General features: G+C 55.5%; 12 protein-coding genes across 12 annotated transcripts; 6 read left to right on the top strand and 6 right to left on the bottom strand.

The window, feature by feature from the left end:
* Positions 1-1,385: 1,385 nt before the first annotated feature.
* Positions 1,386-4,506, top strand: COL26b_008467 (uncharacterized protein; the record flags this gene model as incomplete). The annotated part of the gene is made up of 3 exons (XM_053181225.1): positions 1,386-1,563; positions 1,691-2,012; positions 2,064-4,506. The coding sequence occupies 3 exons, from the start codon at positions 1,386-1,388 to the stop codon at positions 4,504-4,506; spliced, it is 2,943 nt and encodes a 980-aa protein (XP_053034845.1).
* A 387-nt stretch (positions 4,507-4,893) lies between these two features.
* On the bottom strand, positions 4,894-5,412 carry COL26b_008466 (uncharacterized protein; the record flags this gene model as incomplete). Its single annotated transcript, XM_053181224.1, has 1 exon — positions 4,894-5,412. The coding sequence occupies one exon, from the start codon at positions 5,410-5,412 to the stop codon at positions 4,894-4,896; it is 519 nt and encodes a 172-aa protein (XP_053034844.1).
* A 2,003-nt stretch (positions 5,413-7,415) lies between these two features.
* On the top strand, positions 7,416-8,410 carry COL26b_008465 (uncharacterized protein; the record flags this gene model as incomplete). The annotated part of the gene is made up of 2 exons (XM_053181223.1): positions 7,416-7,635; positions 7,686-8,410. 2 exons carry the CDS (start codon positions 7,416-7,418, stop codon positions 8,408-8,410), a joined length of 945 nt encoding a protein of 314 aa, XP_053034843.1.
* Positions 8,411-9,082: 672 nt separating this feature from the next.
* Positions 9,083-9,988, top strand: COL26b_008464 (uncharacterized protein; the record flags this gene model as incomplete). Its single annotated transcript, XM_053181222.1, has 4 exons — positions 9,083-9,167; positions 9,348-9,504; positions 9,548-9,902; positions 9,953-9,988. 4 exons carry the CDS (start codon positions 9,083-9,085, stop codon positions 9,986-9,988), a joined length of 633 nt encoding a protein of 210 aa, XP_053034842.1.
* A 101-nt stretch (positions 9,989-10,089) lies between these two features.
* On the bottom strand, positions 10,090-10,664 carry COL26b_008463 (uncharacterized protein; the record flags this gene model as incomplete). The annotated part of the gene is made up of 2 exons (XM_053181221.1): positions 10,090-10,474; positions 10,534-10,664. The coding sequence occupies 2 exons, from the start codon at positions 10,662-10,664 to the stop codon at positions 10,090-10,092; spliced, it is 516 nt and encodes a 171-aa protein (XP_053034841.1).
* Positions 10,665-11,260: 596 nt separating this feature from the next.
* COL26b_008462 (uncharacterized protein) lies at positions 11,261-12,804 on the bottom strand (the record flags this gene model as incomplete). Its single annotated transcript, XM_053181220.1, has 2 exons — positions 11,261-12,543; positions 12,591-12,804. The coding sequence occupies 2 exons, from the start codon at positions 12,802-12,804 to the stop codon at positions 11,261-11,263; spliced, it is 1,497 nt and encodes a 498-aa protein (XP_053034840.1).
* A 400-nt stretch (positions 12,805-13,204) lies between these two features.
* On the top strand, positions 13,205-13,578 carry COL26b_008461 (uncharacterized protein; the record flags this gene model as incomplete). Its single annotated transcript, XM_053181219.1, is given in 2 exon segments — positions 13,205-13,495; positions 13,513-13,578. 2 exon segments carry the CDS (start codon positions 13,205-13,207, stop codon positions 13,576-13,578), a joined length of 357 nt encoding a protein of 118 aa, XP_053034839.1.
* An 823-nt stretch (positions 13,579-14,401) lies between these two features.
* COL26b_008460 (uncharacterized protein) lies at positions 14,402-15,307 on the top strand (the record flags this gene model as incomplete). Its single annotated transcript, XM_053181218.1, has 1 exon — positions 14,402-15,307. One exon carries the CDS (start codon positions 14,402-14,404, stop codon positions 15,305-15,307), a length of 906 nt encoding a protein of 301 aa, XP_053034838.1.
* Positions 15,308-15,869: 562 nt separating this feature from the next.
* On the bottom strand, positions 15,870-17,343 carry COL26b_008459 (uncharacterized protein; the record flags this gene model as incomplete). The annotated part of the gene is made up of 2 exons (XM_053181217.1): positions 15,870-16,025; positions 16,081-17,343. 2 exons carry the CDS (start codon positions 17,341-17,343, stop codon positions 15,870-15,872), a joined length of 1,419 nt encoding a protein of 472 aa, XP_053034837.1.
* A 1,000-nt stretch (positions 17,344-18,343) lies between these two features.
* COL26b_008458 (uncharacterized protein) lies at positions 18,344-19,986 on the bottom strand (the record flags this gene model as incomplete). The annotated part of the gene is made up of 5 exons (XM_053181216.1): positions 18,344-18,822; positions 18,876-19,333; positions 19,386-19,824; positions 19,877-19,921; positions 19,974-19,986. 5 exons carry the CDS (start codon positions 19,984-19,986, stop codon positions 18,344-18,346), a joined length of 1,434 nt encoding a protein of 477 aa, XP_053034836.1.
* A 284-nt stretch (positions 19,987-20,270) lies between these two features.
* On the top strand, positions 20,271-20,850 carry COL26b_008457 (uncharacterized protein; the record flags this gene model as incomplete). Its single annotated transcript, XM_053181215.1, has 2 exons — positions 20,271-20,741; positions 20,794-20,850. 2 exons carry the CDS (start codon positions 20,271-20,273, stop codon positions 20,848-20,850), a joined length of 528 nt encoding a protein of 175 aa, XP_053034835.1.
* A 192-nt stretch (positions 20,851-21,042) lies between these two features.
* COL26b_008456 (uncharacterized protein) lies at positions 21,043-22,576 on the bottom strand (the record flags this gene model as incomplete). The annotated part of the gene is made up of 2 exons (XM_053181214.1): positions 21,043-22,128; positions 22,343-22,576. The coding sequence occupies 2 exons, from the start codon at positions 22,574-22,576 to the stop codon at positions 21,043-21,045; spliced, it is 1,320 nt and encodes a 439-aa protein (XP_053034834.1).
* Between the last annotated feature and the right edge of the window lie 281 nt (positions 22,577-22,857).

Genomic DNA, 22,857 nt, shown 5'->3' with positions numbered 1-22,857 from the left:
AGCGGCATTGGCATTGCCCTGTCGCCCTCCGGCCTCCGTCTTGCTCGGGGATTTGCGTCATATCCCGCGGGTTGGTTTGTCGATTAATCAACAGGCACGCGAAATACGACATTTGCAGCAGCTGCCTCGGCTCGCATTCTACCGCACCGCACCTTTTGTTCCCGAGGACGGGAGAAAAAAAAAAAAAAGGAAACAAAACCGTTTCTGGTTCCCCCACAGTCTGCGGCTTTGCGAGGGGAACCCATCCTGGTCAATTGCAAGGAAGCCGTGCGGATCAAGCCGCGCATCTGCACTGCTTTTCAAGGTTGTGTGTGTCACTGTCCAGTCTTGCAGGTCCAGCCAGCCAGTCCAAGTCCAGTCCCCGGCCGAGTCCTGGTTCAAAGTCATCGCTTATTATTACATCGACATTACGCATCGACCTTGCAGCTGCAGTTGAAGTTGCTGCATGGCATTTCAGTAGCTTGCGAATACCTACTTACCTTAACCTGCTTGGTTGAAAGTGTCGCAGAAAGGTGCGTCGCAGCGGTGCCCTGTCTTTCCCCGACCTCTTCTTCTATTTCACTGCGCATGTCAACCCCGTCACTTCGCCCGGAATACGCGGACTGGTTCAACCCGATCCCGCGTACTCCGTATTAGCCTCCATTTCCAAGCATCCGATTCCCACTATTCCCATTTCCCATGTGTTTTCGGCCCCGGCGTCCAGGTCCAGGTCCAGGTCCATTCCCAACCACCCGCAGCCCGCCCAACCGCCTCACCACCACCAAAAAGATTAATACCACCACACGCAACACGTTCAAACCGCGCGCGCGACTAACACACCGACCGTCAGATACCTTACTTCAATTTGTCCGAGGCGGTCCGCTTCTTCTCGTTTCCATCTTTTTTTCTTTCTTGGTTTCCTGTTGCTTGTCGTATCGGAAACGACGGGAACGAGGAAGAGCGGCCTACCAACGAGAACTCGGTACCTCCCACCCCAATCTCCAATCCGCGGGACCGCACTTCTTTGTTCGTCTTGAACTGTGTCGGTCATCTACAACTCTCCGGGGGAGCGCCAATCATCCCGCCCTCCGGCCGCCGCACCCGTTCCCCCGTCCAATCCCGTTCGTGACCATCGGGTCTCTCGGATCGCTCGTATTACTTTTTCACTCGACCGTCCTGCTCTTCACTACCACCTGTTGTCCACCAGAGACAGGGCCGCTTATTCGAGATCCGCGAAAGCCACCGAGGGCACTTCTCAGCTTACCTTCCCGCGCTTACCTCGCTCACCCGCCCGCGCGCGCCCATTAGCAATTACACACATCTCAGATCACACCGACCCAACTTTCTCCTCCACGACCCAGCTTTACGCGCGGCTTTCCCCTTGCCCACGTTGCGCATGATGGGAAATGTCGACCCCTACGTCCGCCATAAAGCTCTCGGACGCCGGCCGTCGCGATGACGGCCCAGCACCCCATCCTCTGCCTCCGGCGTCCGCCTCCGAGCCTGGTCTGCCAATCCCCGTGAGCCGTGAACCCTCTGTTACGCCTCAGAAGTCGCCAGCCGCTTCAGATTCCCAGACCCAAGGTACGTAAGACGATCTGCTCTGGAGCCACTCTTCTCATCTCTCACCGCTGGACACTCGACCCGCGGGAGCCTTTGATCGTCGCCCTTGTGGCGCAGACGTGGACGGTGGATGCTAATCGTGGTATAGGCAGCAGCTTTGCGACCTTTGCCAAGAAGACGCCTACGAAGCTGAGCCGGAGTACGACTCCGAATGCGAAGGAGCTCAAGCCCGTCAAGCCTGCCCCCGCCGCTGTCCATTCTCCAGCTGCCATTGACCCGTTATCCCAAGTGAGACGTTCCCTCGGTGCTTCTCAGGGCCACCTAGCTGACATGTTGAAGCACATTTTGATGCGAACCAACACCGACCACACTGTTCCTCCACAACTCCGGCGACCTCCAGACAGTCCTCTTCCCGACCCTGAGCAGCCAACGAAGCTTGCCGTACACGCATTCGATGCTCCAAAGAACAAGTGGGTGCCGTCAATGGGCTGGCTTTGGCGCAAGTACTGACAGGCATGTAGGAAAGTAGGGGGTTCATTCCTGAGTCGATTGAGCATGCGCGGCGGCCGGAGACGTGACGACGATGAGGAATCTGTTTTTAGCGATCAGCGCACTGAGGGCAATAATGCCCATGTCTTTTCCTCTGTCATCGGTTCCGGCTACATCCCCCATCACAAAGAGCCCCCGCGGTACATCCGCATCAAGGCGCACAACAAGAAGAACCGCGAGTTCAATCGCATGTTCCTTGCCCAAGAGCTGACAATCCCGCAACCCGAAGCAAACGACGAAAAAGGCGCGACGGTGACGACGTCGAACGGTAGCCGCCGCTCGGACAATGGCGGCGCAATTTGGGCAACCGAATTCAGCCCAGACGGCAAGTACTTCGCCGCTGCCGGAAAGGATCAAGTGGTACGGGTTTGGGCAGTGATCTCGACCCATGAAGAGAGACGGCGGCATGAAGACGAAGAAAGTGCCAACGATGCCAATGGGGAGAGGCTTAGTGCGCCTGTGTTTCGGAGCAAACCGGTGCATGAGTTCCGGGGTCACACGGGAGAGGTACTCGACCTTAGTTGGAGCAAGAACAACTTTCTGCTATCGTCATCGATGGACAAGACTATTCGACTATGGCACATCAGCAGAAAGGAGTGTCTCTTCGCCGCGAAAAGCAATGATTTCACCACATCAATTTGCTTCCATCCCACGGACGACCGGTTCTTCTTGGCGGGATCCCTTGATTCAACGCTCCGACTTTGGAGCATTCCAGACAAGGCCGTGGCCTACTCGGCGCACGTGTCAGACTTGATTACGGCAGTGGCATTTTCGCCCGATGGCAAGACGGCCATTGCAGGAGTTTATTCGGGCATGTGTATGTTTTACGATACCGACGGTCTCAAGAACGTGTCCCAACTCCATGTCCGGTCTTCCAGGGGCAAAAACGCCAAAGGCAGCAAGATCACTGGAATAAAGACCATGGTTATCGATGAGGAGGTCAAGGTGCTGATTACTTCCAACGACTCGAGAGTTCGTCTGTACAACCTCCGCGATAAGAGTTTGGACGCCAAGTTCAAGGGTCTGGAGAACACCTGCAGTCAGATTCATGCGGATTTCAGTGACAACGGACAATGGATCGTGTCGGGAAGCGAAGACAAGAAGACGTACATCTGGTCGGTGCGCTCGGCAGACTCGGAGAAGGATAAGCCTTGCGAATACTTTGACGCACACTCTGACCGGGTATCGACGGCCATCTTCGCGCCGACTAAGTCCCGCCAACTTCTCGGCGGCTCGGGAGACCCTCTGTACGATCTGTGCAACCCACCACCCGTGACGCTTATGAGCCTCGAAGAGTCCATCGCCAGCCAGGGAGGCCAATCTGATGACGACACCAAAACACAGGTGAAGAAGCCCGAGGAATCCCCTCAGTACATTGAGAAGTCAAAGCATTTTGACGGACAGATTCTGGTCACGACTGACCAATCTGGCGTCATCAAAGTGTTCCGTCAAGACTGCGCGTTCATCAAGCGCAGACATGAGAGCCGGCTAACGGGGAGTATGGTGGGTCGGAGCGGAAGCGTCGCAACTCGCACCAGCGTTGGCAGCCATAATCGTTCACGCCGGAGCTCCATCACGCGAGCCGCGGCTCCGGGTGCCTCTCAGCTTAGCTCTGATATTATTTCTTGGCGGCAAGGAATTGAGCATGGACGTCCCAGCTCGATGGTTCTCACGCCATCTCAGAGCGAGAGGTCCCTGTCGCCCAACAAAGCGGCCCGAACCCCAATCAACACGAGTGCAGCCAACCTCGCGTCAGAAGCGCGGAAGCAACCGTATGCCGGCTCACCGCAAGCGCGGCCGCAGCTGCCCGCGAGTCCGACGTCAAGCCGGGCATCCCGCGAGAGGGGTCCGTCGATCCCGCCGACGCCGAGCTTCTCGTTCCGGTCGGCGGACGAAGACGATGCTGAAAGCGATGAGCTTCGGCTGGATCCTGCAGGCGCAAGCTATTCGTTCTGGAACCTGAACCGATGGCGTGGCATCTCGTCGCTGCGCTCATCTGTATCGTTCAGCAACGTGAGCGCTGCGCAGTCACAAGGACAAGGCCGGCACAGCATGAGCACGGCGGACACTACACCGACGACGGCCAGCAACGTCACCAAGGCGTCTCGGCGCAAGAGCATCGGCCCGGGCATCTTCGACAAGACAGTCGAGGAGGAACAAAATGGCACAAGTATAGAGAAAGACATTACAGAGAAGGTCGAGGCCGATCCCCAACTGCTGCGACCTGGCGACAGCGGCCCCAACGGCCGTATCAACTCTATAGTTAGCCGCCTTAGCTCGGAGTACACCAGCGACGAAGGCGATCAGATGAATTGCCAAAAGTGCGGCAGTCGAGAGTTCAAGGCCAAGAGGGTCGGCGGGCGACAACGGCTCATTTGCGTTGGGTGCGGCAAGCTCGTCGAGGACGGTAAATGAAAAGAGTAAGTGAGTGTGAAATTTAGATGGCGACGACGACGGATGAATGAGTGTCTACTTGGATTTGATGTTCTGGGCACAACTTGACGAGGCGCATTAGTCATGAACAAGATACCATATACCCCCGTAACGGCTGAAGAGAGAGAAAGGGACGAACAACAGCATACATGCATATATTTGGCATTTTATCTTGTTTTGTTTTTATTCAAGGCGATCTGGGGGGGGGAGATGTAACAAGCAACGATAGGCGCAGGCTCAGGATTGGAGTACATGAAAAGTTTCCTCAAGACGTATGCATTTAATTTACTTTGGTATCTACCGAGACTCCTCCCATGCTGTTTTGCTCTTAAACTTGTGAAATCAATTTGGAGGCCACAATGAGACGTCTCACCTCAGAGACATTTTCCAGTCGGACCTCTTCCCACTTTGCCCGCCGAGGGTGTACCCCCCAGACACCGTGGACCCGTCGTCAGGCTTCTTCTCGGCTTCTTCGGCCTCCTTCCTCTTCCTCTCGGCCTCGGCCTTCTTGACGGCCGCGGCGGTGTCGTCGGCAGCCTTCTTTTTCGCCAACTGGCCCAGTTCCTGGACGGTAGTGGTCAAGCTCCGCGGATCAGCGCCGCGGATGGTGGCGCGCCCGCCGTTGTAAGGCTGACCGTTCTCGAAGAACATGAAGGTGGGCATGGCGGTCACGCCGTAGCGGCGGGCGACGTCGGTCGCAGAGTCGACATTGACTTTGACAAAGACCAAATGGCCCGGTTGGCCGTGGGTGTTGGCGAGGTTCTCGTACATGGGCTTGATTTGATGGCAGGGCCCGCACCAGTCTGCGTAGAAGTCGGCAACGAGGTACGTGTTGGCGGACTTGAGCCGGTCAAAGTCGGCGAGGTTGGAAGCGTGGATGACGACCATTTTGGATGTCGCTGCTGCTGTGTGGCTTTGTGGGTGCGCAGTTCAGTTTGGGGTTTCAATGGTGAGAAGCAAGATCCCGTGGCTCTCTGTGTGGCGTTTATATGTTCACTGGGGTTATGTGAGTTTGATCATGGCCGTCGCGATGTGACTTCAAAAAATAAAAATCCATTGAAAAGTCGCAATTGTCAGCTTCCATTTCCAGCGACTGCAGGTGGGGTCAGCCGCCGAGGAACCTTCCAGGTGCTCTCGCCCAGGGAAGGCGCTATTGGCTCCCTGAAGCTTCCGTCATTGGCCACCCAACATCCGTAATCCACGCGGAACACCTACAGAGGCTCGAGAAACACACAAAAGAGCATTTGTCACTTTCCATCCTTCGCTCTGACAGGCTCAACGAGGGTATTCTCCTGTACCTCATGCGGCCGTCTGCATGTGTTCTCCAAGATCGCAGGCGCAGTTCCACACCCCTCCCTGGTACAGGCCGCCGAACCGGCGCCTTCTGCATGCGACCCAAGTCACTGGATCTCGACGGTCTTGTGCATCGATCTACGCATAGCTGGTCACAATACTAAGGTATTGCCGATCTTGATGGTCAAGCCGGAAGGGCGCCTTTACTCGACTATGCGACAGTACAACCGCCGTCTTGACAGAGGAGGGATACCAGCACCAGAGACCGCCAGGCCATCTCTCGATCTCAACTGCGATCCTCACCATCCACTACGCACCATCCCAGTCGATATCTCATTCCGGCACTGCGATAACGACTTCTCATTCCCCCTCACTTCCCCATCCAACTTGCCTTCATTATGCGCCCATCCACTAACATCCTGTCGACGATGGATCCGTACTTCCGTCATCGGCGCACCACTTCTCCTGGATATGGTCCAAGGTTGACCAAACAGCCGCCCTGGAGGTTCTGTTTTGCAAGCGCAAAGCTGGTGAGGGTGAAGGCCCCAACTGCGGGGGGACACACAAACCTCACAGAGTCCGGGTCTGTGGACGGCCATCGTCAAGCGATGTGGCCACGCCACACAACGTAAACCTCGGCCGACCCATCAGGTTCTATTTCAGTTCTCGGGCCATTTTACCAATAAGTCTTGCAAACAAGAAGTCGGAAGAATGAACCAACAGCCTCTCAGCCTCCTTTGTCCCGGCGTCAGATGACCCCATGGAATGTCTCGCAAAGGTCGTAATCCCCCCCATCCCCAAAGCGCCCGCCCGCCCCCAGCTCCAACCTCATCCATGGCTCTCGCCGCCCCTCCACGCAGGCCTTTCACACCTTCACGACCCTCATCGGCGCCTATATTAGCGCGAGCAAGCCGGCCCTCGAGACCTTCGAGCTGACGCCCATGTATACTTGAACTATCCGCGGCCTGGCCCAGCCTGGTCCCTGTAGACATCTCTCGCCAAGTGGATGTGCCTGGAGATCAGGCTATCTCTAAATGACGGAGGCGCTTCCAAGTGTCAAAGACGTAATCTCATTCGATGACCGCAAGGCTTAGTGCTTCTGGCCTCGCCGGCCCCCACCTCTACAGTCGGTACAAGCTGGCTGGAAGCTTAGGGGTGACATTCAAGTGTCCATGGCAGAGTTTCTCCTGCCTCAAGCGCCGGCGGCGAGCGTCTCGCGATGCCTCTCATGGAGAATGATGGTTGTGAGCCTATGAAACAGAAAACTTGGTCTGGATTCCATACAATACCATGGTCTTAGAGGTCGATAGGAGGTTGGCTGTAACCTCCTTTCCGGAAGAGACTCTGTAGATCAGGAGACTGGCGCTGGCTGTTCAGCAAACGCGAGACGAGCATCGTAGGTAATTCATGTCTTGAAACAGGATTGGGCGACTCAAGTGTCGACATTAGCGACGCTCCGAGGTTGGATATATCCGGGGTGGTCGGCGAGTTCATATAATGTCCCTGGCCGCTGTTCAGCTTGAGTGTGATGACCATCGTGTGTCTCTACAATCAGCTCTTGTCGTATTCAAACTTAACGTCTCTTGAAATATCCAATAATGGCTGCTTATCAATCGTTGAACTTTGGTTTCGAGCTCGAACTCTCGTTCAACAGTAGCAAGAAGCACAAAACGTGGCTTACCATGGCCCAAGACACCAGCGCCCGTCTCACCAAAAAGGGGGTCAACAACCAGGTCAAGGAAAAGGTAGACCCAAACTACCGCAAATGGTCCATTGTTCAGGAGATCACCATCCCTCAACATCCATCCAAGAACAACTGTTTGTAAAGGGTATCCGAGACGATGAGAAAAGACTGACCGTTGATCCAGGGGCACTTGAACTGGTGTCTCCTATATTCAGCCTCGATTCCCTCTGGCTGGCAGACACGGGCAACATTTTTTCCGCCATCCAGAAGCATTCATCGATCCAAAATATTCCGCAGTGCAGCACCCACGTCCACATCAGCCAAGACGGCCAGGACTTCTCGCCGTATCAGCTAGCCGCCCTGTCCAAGGCAATTCTGACCTACGAGGCATGCTTCGACGCCTTGGTGCCCGCTGACAGAGAATCAGCATATTGGTGCCAAAGCAACCGCTGGAATCCAATTATGGCACGCTGTCAGACCATGGAAGATTGTTGGGATATCCTCGACACGGCCTCGCAGCGCGGCACATGCGCCGTCGTCGAGGCGATGTGCATCTTCCCCGCCTCAAGCGCGTACGGCCGGGCCCACGGCAGAAAAAAGGATTTCGTCCACGGAAAGGTCTACAAGTGGAACTTTGCTCGTCTTCTCGGGAACGAAAATGGGCGAACGATCGAGTTCCGCCAGCCTTCTGGAAGCACATGCGCCGAAGACGCCATTGGCTGGGTCCTGTTGACGTTGACCTTTGTCGCGGGGGCCACCGGTGGTGGAAATTGTATTGGAGCTTTGGAAGCCGGCGGCGATGACCGGACTGAATTTTGGCATCTTTTGTGTCATGGGGCGGAGGTTATGGGACTGGACCCTTTCTTGCTTGATGTCCTCAGTGGCTTTATCGCTCGGGCGTCAGCTTGAATCTTTCATCTTCCTGTTCAAGAATCTGGTTCCCAGTCGTCTCCATAATCACAAGTCAATCTTTAGTCCGTGTCGTCCCAATAATCCTTATCATTCGCACTCGCCCAGATGGCAAAGCTCTTTCCATACACTCATCATGAAGATTCATGCGCATCAAATGTGTTTCTGTCTTACAAATTCTGGTCACGTGGCTCAAGTTCAATGGGCATCATGTGCAGTCGGCGTCGTCCGGGCTGACCGATTGAGATCCGGAGCCTGACCTCCGCGAAGCCCACTTAGCCGACGTCCGGACTCACTCCGCATAAATCTTTCCCTCCTGGTTTTGTTCTGGTTCAGGCCTACATCCGGCGTGCGTTGCTACCTTGAAAGGTGCAATTAATATACCTGGTGCGCCGTTGTCCCAACGGACACTAGTATCTGAGTTGGCGAGGGTCGTTTTGCTCATTCTGATTGAACGAACCAAATTGCAGTCAAGGAGAGGAAAGGTAGCTTCCGTTAAATTGTCCAGCCGATTGGGGCTTTTCCGGAAGGGAATGCAACGCAACCGTTTTCTCTTGGCACAGCTTTAGTATTTAAACTCTTAAACTTGGCATTGATGCTTGGTTTGATCGCCAAGGTCGTCAGCTGCTGTAGAAACCCATTCTCAATCTCTGTCAACAAACCATCTTCAAGATGGGCGTGATGAATCTCCTGGCTTCTGGCTTGTTACTGTTGGCTTCGGTTCAAGCCCAGAGCACTGCTCCGGCATGGGGACAATGTCAGTCTGCATTGCCTTTGGTTCCAAAACATCAGCACTAATATGGCGACAGGTGGAGGGCAGAATTGGACCGGCGCAACTTCTTGCGTGAGCGGATACACTTGCTCAGTCTTGAAGTAAAGGCCTCTGTCCACGAGAAGTATTCAATCACTGACCATTAATAGCCCTTACTACAGCCAGTGTATCCCGGGATCAAGCACACCAACAACCACATCGGCCAGAGTCTCAAGCACACCAGCCGTAACTGGCACCAGTACCCGTGCTACGACGACTTTTGTGACAGTGACGACAACAGCAGCTGGCGGCGGCGGTTCCGTCCCCACGACCCTTGTCTCGGGTTGGTATTGGATTCGTGCGGTCGCCTCGCCAAACTACCATAGCTACCTTCAAGCCAAGCCGACGGGGACGCCCAGCAAGGCCTATCTCGATTCGCCCAGCACCGCCGGTCAGTTCAAGATTGAGGATGGTCAACTGGTCCACCTCACTGGATCGTCTTCGCTGTACCTCAACGTCGAGAACCCTGCAGACAAGACCCAGCGGAAGCTCGAGACGTGGTTTGCGACCACCAAGAACACGTACGGCACGTTCGCCTTCCAGGGCGATACACTTACATGGAGCACTCCGGATATTAACCGCCCTAACCTGGCTGCCTGGCTTGTCTGCGAGAACCAGGAAGTGTTTATCAACACGGGTGCTTACTTGTACCAGACGCCGGCAGGGTGTTACGATCAGACTGTGAGTGAAAAAAAGCTCCTACTTGAGCCTTCGTTTACTAAACTGCTCAGATACACTCTTACGGAGGCTCAACCGCAGACCTTTAGGCCCTCTCCATACCAGAAAGACTCGTTCCGAAATCCTCATAATTCCATGAGTTCTCATACCCGTCAAGCTCCTCGCACAAAACTTTGCTCTAGACTGTTGTCTATGCATGGCTCTCTTCGATCTTCGTTCCCAGCTCCTTCGCAGGGCTTCTCATGACAGTCTTGGTGGTCACGTTGAACCAATGTTCTCCGACGTAAGAAACAACCCAGCCCCTGCCATCAGACAGCGTCACGTTGTCAAACTCCTTCGGCCCAAAGTGCCTCTCTCCGTGTAGCGCGCCATGGCTCGTGAAGGCATACCAGACGTTGAAATGCATGCCGTCGCCCATCGGTGTGAGGCTGAAGGTGATTTGGTTCGCGGTAGTGTGCTCGATTGGATCTTTGCAGACTGTCTCTGTGACTGTAGGAACTATGCGCGACGCGGGCATGTCTACCCGGCACAGCACAAGGCCAGAGCTGGGGGTCGGCCTGATGGTGAATTGGGCACTATAGAGATATGATGTCAGTCATTTGAACCATCGACAACTGAGCTAAAATGTACGAACAAGCTTCCTTCTGCCGGCGTCTTGCCACCGGCAAACATTTGGTGAATCTCGAAGATTGGCTCTTGGGCTTGGAGGACCGGACTGCCGAGAGCCAGGCCTGGCAGAAGGAGAAAACCCAAGAAGTTGCGCATGTTGACGTTGATGGCGAGAATGAGGTGATAGCTGTGAAGTTTCCGAATCTCTTGATTTGTCCGGGGCCTCAGACTGCTGTTGGCGGGGGTCCCTCGCCCCTTATATCCTCCATCACGTCTGTGAGAAACCCTCTTGCGCTCTTGGCAGGTGGTACACCAAAGCTGAAGCTAAACAACTCACGATGCGCCAGCGGAGATGCAATATTTCCCACAATCTTTGCGAACGGCCGATGAAATGCCGCAAGCTTCACTTCCTCGCACCATCATGACGCCCCTGTCTTGCGAGCTCGGCGAGGCAGCCTCACCGAAGCTCCCAAAATAAGCCCACCATGTGACTATCGGAGTAATACCCGGGTGCAAACATCGAGTTGCCAGGGTTATACGAGGCTCTTCAGGGCTTCGTGCAACCAAGCAAGCCGCATCGAGATCTTCCAATCGGCTCGCTGCCCGGCCGAACTCACAGAACCCAAGAGTCTTGACATCCACGTGTAGCGACCGAGACAGGCCAGATAAATGTTCACGCACCACAGACGATGCTCGCTTCTCTTTAACAAACAAACTTTTGGTATCCCATATTTTTGACTATCCACATTCGTCTAAACGCTAATCGTACGGAAGACACTAAACTCATCTCCGGTAGCTACCAAGCTGCCAGTGATCTGAGGGTGCCAGTGCAGCTCCTTGACGTTGGACAGGTAGTGCACAAACAGCAGTTGAGGCGGTACGTCCTTGACACCGCCAGTGTCCTTGCTCTCCTCGTCGTCGAGCTCGACAGCCAAGTCCCACAGCGTGACGGTGTTATCGGCCGCCGCAACAGCGACGATGCTGTCGTCCGTGGGGTGCCACTCGACGCTCGTGATCTGCTCCTTGTGGTAGTTGAAGCTGGCGATGGGAGAGGGCTTGTCCTTGGCGGACGTCGAGCTCTGCTTCCACTGGCGCAAATCCCAAACGGCAAACTCGCCGTTGTCATCGCCAGAGGCGAGGAGATGCGTTGTCAACTTCGACCACGACATGACGTTGACATCGGCCGAGCTGACCTGCATCGTCAACGCAGGCTTCCTGCTCTTGCTGCGCACGTCCCAAACGCGAATGGTGCCGTCGCTCGAGGCGGACGAGAAGACGGACTGTTCGGAGGGACTCCACTGGATCTCCTCAACGGAGCTGGTGTGGCCCTGGAATGGCCTGGTGTCGGTGACGAAACCGCCGCCGTCGGTGCGTGTTGTGACGTAGATAAGACCGTCGTTGTCACCGGTCAAGAGCTTGCCACCAGGGACAAGAGGGGACCAGTCCACTGCGTAACCCTCGGCCTTGTGGGCGCGGATAGTAGAGACTGGCTTGTTCTGTTGGGCGGTGATGGTGGTGCCCGGGTTGTCGAAGGAGTAGAGGTGAGGAGTAACGTCATGAATGAAGACGTTGGAAGATTCGGTCATGGTCGCGGTAAGGGTCGTAGGGGGCTTGGTAGGATCTTGGTTGGGGATCTGGTGGGCGCGAACTCGGTTCGTGGTCGAGTTCAGGGGGATCGCCTTGTGTTCGAGAATGGGGTCGGAGTCCTCGTCGTCGTCGTCGTCGTCTTCATCATCATCGGAGTCCTCCTCGCCCCTCTCCATGCGGCTCAAGCCGCTGAACTTCATGACCAATAGCTCGTTGTCGTTCGCTTTGGCGTTCTCTGCTTGTGTACCGGCGACGGAGTACATGGTGGCGGGGTAGACCTTGCGGTTGTCGCCAAGGCTGTCTCGCAGGATATCGAAGGAAAGACACGGCCAAGGAGTGCTGATGTTGTGCAGCATCTGGTAGGTAGATGGGTCTGGCGCAAGCGACTGGCCGGGTTCGAGCTTGTTACGTCCGACGATGAATGTGCCTTGGTCAACCTCCATTGCGCCTGATCTGTCAGTCTGTGGACGGTCGAGGGGATCGCAAACTTCTTACCCTCCTTCTCCTCGGCTTCTCTCTCGGCATCTGGGCGTCCGTCAACACCAGCCTCCATGATGCCATCCTCACTCTCGCTCTCGAACTCGTCCTCGAATTCGTCCTCGAACTCGCCCATGCCGGGGTCCTTGTCGTCAATCTCCATGCCTTCAGGGCGATCGCCACCCTTGAGGGGGGCATCACCCATTTCGACGTCGGCAGCGCGCTTCGACATTATGCAGTTCTTTGGGGGATAATTAGTGTCGAAAAAGAATCGGCCGGTATGCGCTGCGAATTGTGAAAAAGCAGTGCTGCAGAAAAAAAAAATTAAGGCCCCGCGATTTGTGGCGCGTGCCAGCCGATAGGTACCCCGCGTGGCGCTAATCTGCGCCGGGAACCGTTGCGGTGTGGCTTGAATAAAATATCACGTGGCTCAATTCCCCCGACGCGTCGCGCTTTCCATTGTCTCACTGGAGTCACATTGCCTTCGGTGTTGATTGCCCCGCCATAACGAGTGACGGCCTGGCCTTCCATCTCGACGGCATCGGGCTGCTTCTTAACCGACCATCGCACTCTCTGCTGGATCCAGCACCGCCTCTCCCCTTGACGATGTCTCCGAGAAGAGTATCGTCATCATGGCGACGCATCAAAACACCTTCAGCGTGATCTCGAATGGCGCTCCAGGCGGTGCTCCGAGTAGGCCGCCCATGACGTCGAAGCAGGCCCAGAAGCTCTACAAGCAAGCGAACAAGGTTCCTCGACGATCGAAAGCCGAGCAACGAAAGTGGGAGAAGGAGAGGCAAGAGGAGATCAAGAAAGAGCTGGAGCGGGAACGCGCTGCTGTCAAGGCAAAACAGGCACGAGATCGAAAGAAGGCAAAGGAAGAGGAGGCCCGCGAGAACCGACGACGACAAGGACAACCCCTAGTTGATTGTCGTCCCAGTCAAGATACTATCGCAAGATTCGTACGTGGGAATGGGACGAGCAGAAAGAGGGACTCGTCGGGTGAGCCGATCCCCGAAACCGAGAAACCCAACGTCGCCACCGCGACCAAGTTGGCAGATCATGCTCCCACCAGCAGCCAGTCGATACGCTCGCCCCGAAGTGCGGCTTCTCAGGAGCGCCGGGTTTCTATGCCGCCGCCACCTCGTCCCTCTCAAAAGTTCAAGTCAAAACCTTCTGCGCCCACGACGTCTCAGTTCAAGACCCCGCTAGTGTTGAAGACAAATCCCGTACAAGCACCACAGCCGCCTCCTGTGTTTAAAGTGCCGGTAATTAAACCGGCTCAGGCTGGTTCTACTCATCCCACACCTGTGGAGAATCCACCGAAACCACCTCCAAAGTCAAGAACGAAACGATTCATGATGCCCAAAGGACTCTTGCCAGGCCAGCAGCCCACACATCCTAAGCCCGTTAAGCAAGAGAAACAAGACTCGGTCAAGCAAGAAAATGTTTGTCTGGAAGCTGTCAAGAAAAAGGCAGACACGGCTCAACTAGGAGACCAGAAGCCTCTCGGGCCACGTGCGCCAACACCCAAGTCCACAGATGGAAAGAAAAGCGAGGGAAAGCCCTTGAAACCGCCAATTTCGCTCGAACTAACCCCGGCTGAGACTTCAATCTCTGGGATTAAACGAGTTGCAGAGGGGCAGATGGAGCAGAGATGCAATGAGCAGGAGCCAGTTCAGCATGGCCTGGTTAAGCAGGTGCCGGTTGAGCGAAGGCAAGCAGTTGAGCCGTCAAAGATGCCTCCGCCACCAATACCCTCGCCGCAACGATCTACTTGTCTGATGCCGCCGCCGAATATGCCCCCTCCTCCAATTCCTCGATCGCGAATGACTCCCCCGAAAGTGCGCTCTTCGCAGGCGCCATCACCGCAGGAGTTGTCGCCTCAGAGGCCGCCGCCGAGCACCCAGGCCATTATCCAGGACTGCTTCGACGACGTCTTTCTGACAGCTTCGCAGTTGGCCCTGGAACTCGAGGATGATGAGCCTGATGAGAATTCACAGGCCTTCGCCCAATCTTCTCTCAAGGAATACGAGTCTCCTCGGTTTACCAGCTTGGAAAATAGTCTACCAGAGCGAACGCAACGGCATGTTCCGGCCCGGCCGGTGATCAGCGATATGGCATCACATCAGGCCAAGAAACCTCGTACTGAGGGTGTCGTCGAGTCTCACAAAAGCTCAAGAAACTCTAGACCAACTGCAAAGCCGTCCAGCGCTCGCTTCACCAGCGTGCACCACACGCCACAGACAGAACTGCCTACCACTGCCAAATTTCAGACACCTGATCCCAAGCAACGAGGGAATCAACGCTATACAGAGAAACCAAACAGGGGCTTGCCGGGTCGAGCACCTTTCGCGCGCCCGGCCCCTACGAAACCTACACCTTTCAGAGAATACGGCCAGACGACAACAAAACCCACCAGAAACGACCACCTGCACAGGACACCGATAACGCCCAAACCCAGGGGCATTCTACAGGAAATCAGTCGCAACCGCATTCCTCAGCCGAAGCCTCCGGCCGCCGCGAAACCCGTATTCGACGACTTCTTTCCCCTGATTTGTACTCAGGACTTGATGATGTCGTCGCAGGAAGTGTTGGAGATAGAGTCCCCGGCGAAGGTGGATAGTGAACCGTCCTCCGGAGGTTCGCTGGGAGGTCCCGAGTACCAACCATCACCCCTGATTGAAATGGACTTGGCGGCTATTGATTGGGATGACGACTTGGATGACTTTTGAGACGCATGGAAAAGCATTATCAAGGCGTTTAGGGGCCCCGTGAGACATAGCAGCATTTTGACAACGGACAAGTATTATAAACGATAACATTGAGCATTTCAGGGGACGGTGGTGCAGGCGTTTTGTACCCTTAGAACAAGCAGGACACGAGTGAGTCTTGGAATGAATAGCATGAATTTCAGCGACATGATACCATATGGTATATTCATCCTGGTTAAGGATATCATAATCAGATTTAGCCCTGGTGGACTCCATACACAATAACCTCAGAGTGACCGAGGCCTAAAGCTATGTAATGTGGATCTCTGTCATGTATCTCTCGGTTTCCTAAGCCTTTGAGGATCTCATCTGATACTGATAGCCCCGTGGAAACCACTGACGCCCATGCAGCGTGTAAAGCAACGCAAAGTCAAACCTATACCATGATCGGGGGAATCTCCGTTCCAGTGAAGCCAACCTCCCAATTCAAACGCCGAGCCAATGCATCCCGCTAACCCGGATGACGCCAACCCTCTGCCTGTGGCTGCCAAGCCAACAATCCTTGCGATCATCGCCGCGATAATCAGAGATAAATACCAACCCAAGAGCCCTTGTTCCCAGCTTGAGTGTCACATCCATCGACCGAGCAAATGATCTTACCCTCGGGGTTGGATGGTAAGCCCGTGTTTCGGCGCTTGGCCGTTGGTTTGCGGTTCTCGAAACATTCCTCACAGTACACCTAAATGAAGTCAGTCTCAACCTAGATTCTCTGCATATGGGGCGGGACATCTTACATGTCCACAATCCTTTAGGGCCCAGAAGTGGTGCTCGCTACGCTGCCGCTTGCCCTTGCGTGATGGATGACTTTCGCTCGCGGGGACGTCGGGATCGTAAGCGAGCTCTTCGTTGCAGCACGGACATATCACGACCATGTCAGAGCCTGTGTCTCTCGTGTAACCTGGCTTCGCAGGAGGCGGAGGCTGGTGTACGGGTTTTGGGGATTCCGCGCGGTCGAAAGCGTTATGCTCGTACTGCAGCTGAATGTTCCCGAGCGGGTTATTAAGGTCGCCTGGGTTGATCCGATTATGCAAAATGCCGAGAAGCTGAACGTCCTCCTCTTGAGCGGGAAATAGACGGAGTGGGTACAGGTGTCTCCTTAGTCCCGCAGCCAGACCACTGAATGCGCTCGCCGGGTTGTAAGGCATGAAACCGCCTCGGTCTCTGTGCTCCCGATTTCTCCCTGGAATTGGAGGCAACTGTCTGTCGGGTCGGCGGCGCGGGACTTCGGGAGAGTCATCCGTAAGGTCAATCACGTTGGGTGCGTTGCCGGCGAGGATGCTGCTGTCGCTTCGTGCAAGTGCTGGAGGGTTGCGTCCCTGCGAATTCTGCCGTCGAGGATTCACGCTTGGTCGTGGCGCATGGGATTGAACGGGACTGTCTGGCTCGTTCGTGAGGTCGATTACATCAGCTGGGCCTTGCTGGTTCTGCTGAGCTCTGCGTTGGGGTCGCTCCTGCCTAAAGTACAGTTCCAAGTCGACCAGCACATCGGGACCTGCACCTGCGCCGTTCGCGGCGTTGGCCTGTCTTGGTGCTGCCATATTGCCGGGGCGGTTGAGTCGTTGTGCTCTGTGTTCTATGAGGGGCGGCAGTCGATCGTCAAGCTCGTCTAATTCGGCAAGAAGGGCAAGCTCGAGCTCGCCTTCGAGATCAGGGGACAAAGGGTAGGAATCGGGACGAGAAAACAAGTCGGCGTATGGGTCAGCTGACGAGTCCCGAGAGGGTGATGTGTCTAGGTCTGAAAGCGGCTCTGGAGATTCGGACAGCTCCTCCGGGTCCCAATCGTGTTGTGCGTCAGCTTCAGAGTCGAAGGAGGGCGAACGCGGACCGAGTCGATCGGAGGGATTGGAGTTGTGGTCGGAATGCTCAGAGACCAAGTCCTCAGCAGCGGCAAAGAATTCGTTGTAGGCCTGAATGTCGTCGTCGTCGACTGCTGGGATATCGATATCGGAGGAGAAGGGTTCAGGCGAAGAAGGTTCAGGCGAAGTATCTAGACTCATGATCCAGTTCCAAGCCTGGTGGGTTGGCGCTAGAGATGTGTTAGTGTCCTAAGCCCAAGTAATGCGAACAGAAAGGTGCGCACGAACAAACCGTGTCGTCAAAAATGCGCAGAGCAAGGTCCAGGGAGATCCAGGCCACAGGTAGCTGTGAGGCGTACCTCTGTACGTCAGGTATGGATCGTGGCGCTGAGTCGCGGCTTCTCGGTGGAGAAATAGGGTAGGTAGGAGTGAATCTCCTACGACGGGCGCGAAAGTTGTGCGACCATCCCGTGGGCAAAGTCGTGCGCGATCGGATTCCCAGCTGCGGAGGCGGCGAAGTTGTCGGGGGTATGGTGTTGCTGTTGAGAGCAAGTCTGGTGGACAAAGTGCACGCAGCCTCGAGATTGCCTCCAGGCTGGGTGAGAGGTGTTGTTGGTGGCGGTTGCGTTAATGTTGTTTAGATCCGAATGGATGGACGGAGCACCCGACACTGAACGACTTAGATAAGCTCACACGGTGCAGGGGCGATTGAACCCGATAAGCTGGACCCCTCTGCGCCAACAGGGAACGTGGGTACCTGCCTGCCGAAGGGATGTCGCTAAGCGAAGAACCTTGACAGCGCCCATCACAATGACGGTGCAAATTGGCGTTAGGCCTACGGTGCTTATGTCATACCTTGGCCCCCAGGAAAGGTTACTGCCTTAATAACTCACTGAGTGTGTAATCGTCTCGGTGGTGGTTCACTGGGGGCGAGAGTTATGTTAGATGCTGGGCTGTTCTCAACCAAGGTGCCTAGGTAGGCCCGGGGAATTACTGCGCACCAAGATCGACACATGGCGACGGCCAATGCCCGGCAAATGCGCTCCGTCGCAAGACAAAATCGAGGCTATTACCCCGACAAACAACACTCCTTGTACATCCAATATGAGCCCAAGACGTCGGATATCATTTTGATAGACTTGTCCGCCCCATTACTGCCTATAATACACATGCGGCAAATCCGGATACCTCCAGCTACTTTTTATTCCGCCTTAACTCCAAACACAGAAACGACGCCATCCTCATTGACAGAAACCAGCTGCTTGGCTCCAGGGCCCCATTTCACAGACGCCGCCGCAACGGAACTCCTGAAAGGCTCCGACCATGCCTTGGAGCTCTTGATGTATTGCTGAACAGTGACACCTCCCGCACCGCCAGTGGCAAGGAACTGGCCGGTATAGTCCCACGCCAAAGACTGGACAGGTCCGCCCGTCTCCAGCGTCTTGGCTCTAGCAGCGTCTCCCTCTTTGCGCAAGTCGAAAATTGTAACCGAGCTCTGGCCCTTCGCCGTAGCCGCCAGCCAGAATCCGTTTTCTGAGAAAGTCACAGCCTCAACGGGCGCGCCAAGAGAGAACGCAGTGGCGAACTCGAGGCTTGTCGTGTGGAAGAGCTTGATCTCGCCGGAAACCGTACCAGCGGCGAAGAGGTGGCCGTCGGGGTGGAAAGCAGAGGATGTCAAAGCTGCGGCAGTCAGTGGTGGGCGCAAAGAGTTATGCGATGGGCCAACAACTTACAGGCGTCTGTGTATGCCCTGCTGACTCTTCTCAGAGCGTGAATATCGTAAAATGCAATGCTCTTATCCGAACCAACGGAAGCAAGCAGCTCACCCGTGGGGTGAACGCTGAGCGACGTGGCAGGTCCAGCGTGCTCAGAGAGCGACGCGATTTCCGCACCGCCCTCAAAAATCTTGACGGACCCCTTGCTCGTGGCAAAGATGAGCTTGCTTCCAGTCCAGGCAGAATCGAGAACAGGCTCATTGACTGCAACCTGGCGTTCAACCTGCTGCGCTTCGACTGAGTATATCGCCGCTTGTCCATCACGGGCACCAACGGCAGCATAACTACCCTCGAGGGCAAGAGAGGAGGCTTGCGAAAGGGATGTCGATGTGGAGGCCACAGTGTCCAAGGAGGCGATATCATCGGGGGTAGCCCAGCCCTCAGGAACTGGACGCTTCTTGCGACCCTTGGACAGCCTGCAAAGTGTCAGTCAACCGTAGCAATACACTCATCCTTGGAAAGACATACTCTTGATGCTTGGCGCTGACCTTCTCGGCCAGCTCTTCGGGAAGGGTTTCGGCAGAGTCGATAGCCATTGCATCTCCATTTGTAGCACCAGCGGTGACGCTGACCTTGGACAGCGCCTCTCTGGCCTCATCCCTCTCTTTTGTCAATCTGGCGATAACTCTGACGGCGGCATCGTGTTGGTACAGAGCCGTAGCGAGCTCCTCTCTCGTTCTTGCCAGCTGCTCCTTCAAGTTGAATGTCTCCAGAGCTAGCGCATCCCACTCGTTCTGGAAGGTCGCCAGCAGCGCTGGGATGGAGGTAAGGGTCGGGGGTCGAGGTCGGACGATGTGCGACTGGGTCAACGGGAGGAGATCGTCGGCCGTCAAGGCTTCGCCGGTGACGGGCTCTGTGCCGTTCTCTTCGATGTACTTCTCGATCAAGCGCTTCTCGAAGACGGTGCCTATTCGTTGTTAGCCAGCCACATCTGTCGGGCGCAGCGCGCGACTACCTACCCGACTTCTTTGAGGCAACGGGCTCCTGGGGAGCTTCTCCCGAAACTGAAAAACGCGTCAGATACTTCCAATTGAATTGAGAAACATCGTCACTCACTTGCGCAAAGCATCTTATCAAACGTCGCGATGTAATGGCCGTTTGATGGTTCGCGTCGGCTTTTCTCTCCAAAACAAATCTTCAGCCTCGATGCCTGCCTGGTAGTAGCAGCTAGCGGTGGACCCAGAACTTCAGCACGAGCCACTCCATCACGTGTGGCTTATCGACCATATCTTATCGGCTTATCGAGCCATGATATCACACCCGTCGCGCAGTTGGCACCTCGGCATCTTTAACTCATTCTTCAGAAAGTCAATTCAGTAACAATTCGTCCCAAACTACGGAAACATAGCGAAAATGACCTCACTCCCCGACATCAGTACTCTCGTTCAGCTCTCTGGAGAAGAGCAAACCAAAGTTCTCGATCTCCTCTTCGAACCAAGCCCCGCGATTCACGCTCTACTCCTCCCCTCGTTATCCGCCGCTTCATTCGAATCCTACAACGAACTGATCGCCCATTGCCAAAAGATTTTTGAGGCACTCGTCGCCGATCCCTCCCACAAGACCGAACTTCATGCGATAATCGGATCACACCCTCGGTTGGGTGCCAAAAAGGTTGAGAGCGCTCAATCTGTCGCTGAGCAGGCCAAACTACAGACCGGCGATGGCACCGAGCTGGCTGCGCTGAACTCGGAGTACGAGATCCGATTCCCTGGTCTGAGATACGTTGTCTTCGTAAATGGGAGGGGCCGTCCTGAGATCATGGAGGACATGCGCACGCGCATCGCCCGCGGCGATATCGCTCTGGAAGAGCGCGCTGCGGTAAAAGTGCGTAGGCCGGAGCCGCCCGAAGCCCGACGTTATTTGCTAACCTGAGCAGGCCATGTGCGATATCGCAAGAGACAGGGCATCCAAACTGCAGGCGGCTTCTCATTGAATGATTGAAAACGTATCCACGTCGACGAAAGGGTCTCCGCTCGAACGAGTCCCGAACGAATAATGTCATCAGCGAGCAATAAGCGGTGCCAGGAAGGAAGGGCACCGAGGCCTGAATTCAATACGGCTAGCCCAATGTAGTTCCCCATATCTACGGTGTCTATCTAAGCCCATCTTGTACGCCGCATGTCTCCTACAACTTCGCACTCTCCTCGAGTAACTTGAGCAGTCTTCCGACACGCTCGGCCTCTCTGTACCCGCTGACGACGGCTCCAGCAACACTGCCACGGTGCTCCATCTCGGTGTGCTCTCCGGCAAAGCCAAGGCGCCCGTCCCAGACAGGCCTGCTCAGCTCCTTGAAGTCAAGAGGACTGCGCTCGCCGTTCTCTGAAACGATAGAGGGAGTTGTTGTTGCACCACGGGAGTACTCGTCAGTCAGCCAATTAGTCAGGCTGGTGTCTGTCGGCTCTGGGGGTTGAGAGGACGGCTGGAACCGGGAAATGAGGAACTTGTGGAAGGCGGCAGCTACATCCTTCGGGTCGTGTTGCAGAAGGGCGGTGGCAGGGGTCTCTGAGAGATAGGTCAGAAGAGTTGGGCTCGGGCCCGGTAGCGACGGCGCCGCGAAGTTTGCGGTGACCAGAGTGGAAGCCTCGAAGACTTCAAGGGGCGTAGAGCTCTCGGTGACGGGCTTAGTGGATGTGGGCAAGAAGGTATAGGAGCCGGCCTTGTCGGCCTCGGGCCACCAGGCGCTAGGGTATTGAAGCAGAAGCTTCTCGAGGACGCCGACGTGGGTGCCCTTAATCGCCTCCTGAAATCGGGGTGGCAGAGCGGGACTGAAGGTGCTCTCGGGAAGGGTCTTGAGAACACCAAGAGGGATGGTGGAAATAGCCGTTTTTGCCGTGAACTTGTTGCCGTTGGTATCCGTGACAACGACGCCGCTCTCACTTTGAGATACACCCGCAATCTTGGTACCCAGCTTCACCTCGACACCCTTGGATTTGGCATCCTCGACGACCCTAGTGACGAGAGCCTGGTAACCTCCCTCGGGAGCAGCATCGGAACCTGCAAATGCCGTAGCACCCTCCCAGCCAGCCCACTTGAGCGAAGCCTTTTCGAGCTTGAGGCCCAGCGGGACCTCTAGGGATCGAGCGAGAGCAGCGGCCAGTTCCTTTGAGGATTCGTCAGAGGCTGTTGAGAAGAGAGCCGAGTTGGGTGCCAACAAGGCAGATGCCAATGAGGCAGACGACGGGGGAGACGGGTTGGGAAGCTTGGTAGAAGCCTGAGCAGCACCTAAGCCTGAACGCAGGCTGTCGGCACTAGAACTGGAAAGGCGGCCTTCATGTCATCAGCTATGGCAATTCTACTCCAGGTCAAGACGTGAAAACGAACCATTGGGGCCATAAATCACACCCTCAGCAGGCTGGGGCAGGTGAGCAGCCTACTCATCTCATTAGCCTAACGCCAGTCATGCATAGGTAATCGCATCGACTTACAACACCGAAATCCTGAGCGATATATCTAGCAGGGTTTCCTTCCCGGTAACCGTGAATCCAGCTGCATCCAACATCAACCTTGACATCTCCCTTGACCCAGGTGTTGGCACGTCCTCCGATTCTGTCTCTGGCCTCTAGGACCAGGACCTTGCGTCCCTTGCCGGCGAGCTCGCGGGCGGCAACAGCGCCGGACCAGCCAGCTCCGATAACGATGGTGTCTAGTACTTCTGCCATGATGCTGCGAATAGACATATGTACAGTCAAAGGGAACACGAGAAGATGCTTATAGAATCAGATGAAATCCGGGGTGGTGCTTCGCCTGATTAAATGAACCCCCACCAAACACCCCGCCCGTCCCCAACGCTGTAAAGGCGGCGGGGGCGGAACCTAACCCGGGGAGATGTCCGACCGGGCCGACCATCGGAACCGGCGGGGTCTTCCAGGCGCAAAGGGCCCCTCCCTCGTCTCGAGGACACACCTGAACTTGCTCCAAGTTTCCGTTTCCGGCCTAATTC

The sequence above is a fragment of the Colletotrichum chrysophilum genome (assembly GCF_026319265.1).
Source record: "Colletotrichum chrysophilum strain AFK26 chromosome Unknown scaffold_74, whole genome shotgun sequence".
Taxonomy (NCBI): Eukaryota; Fungi; Ascomycota; class Sordariomycetes; order Glomerellales; family Glomerellaceae; genus Colletotrichum; species Colletotrichum chrysophilum.
This window is presented reverse-complemented; position numbering and strand designations above follow the sequence as displayed.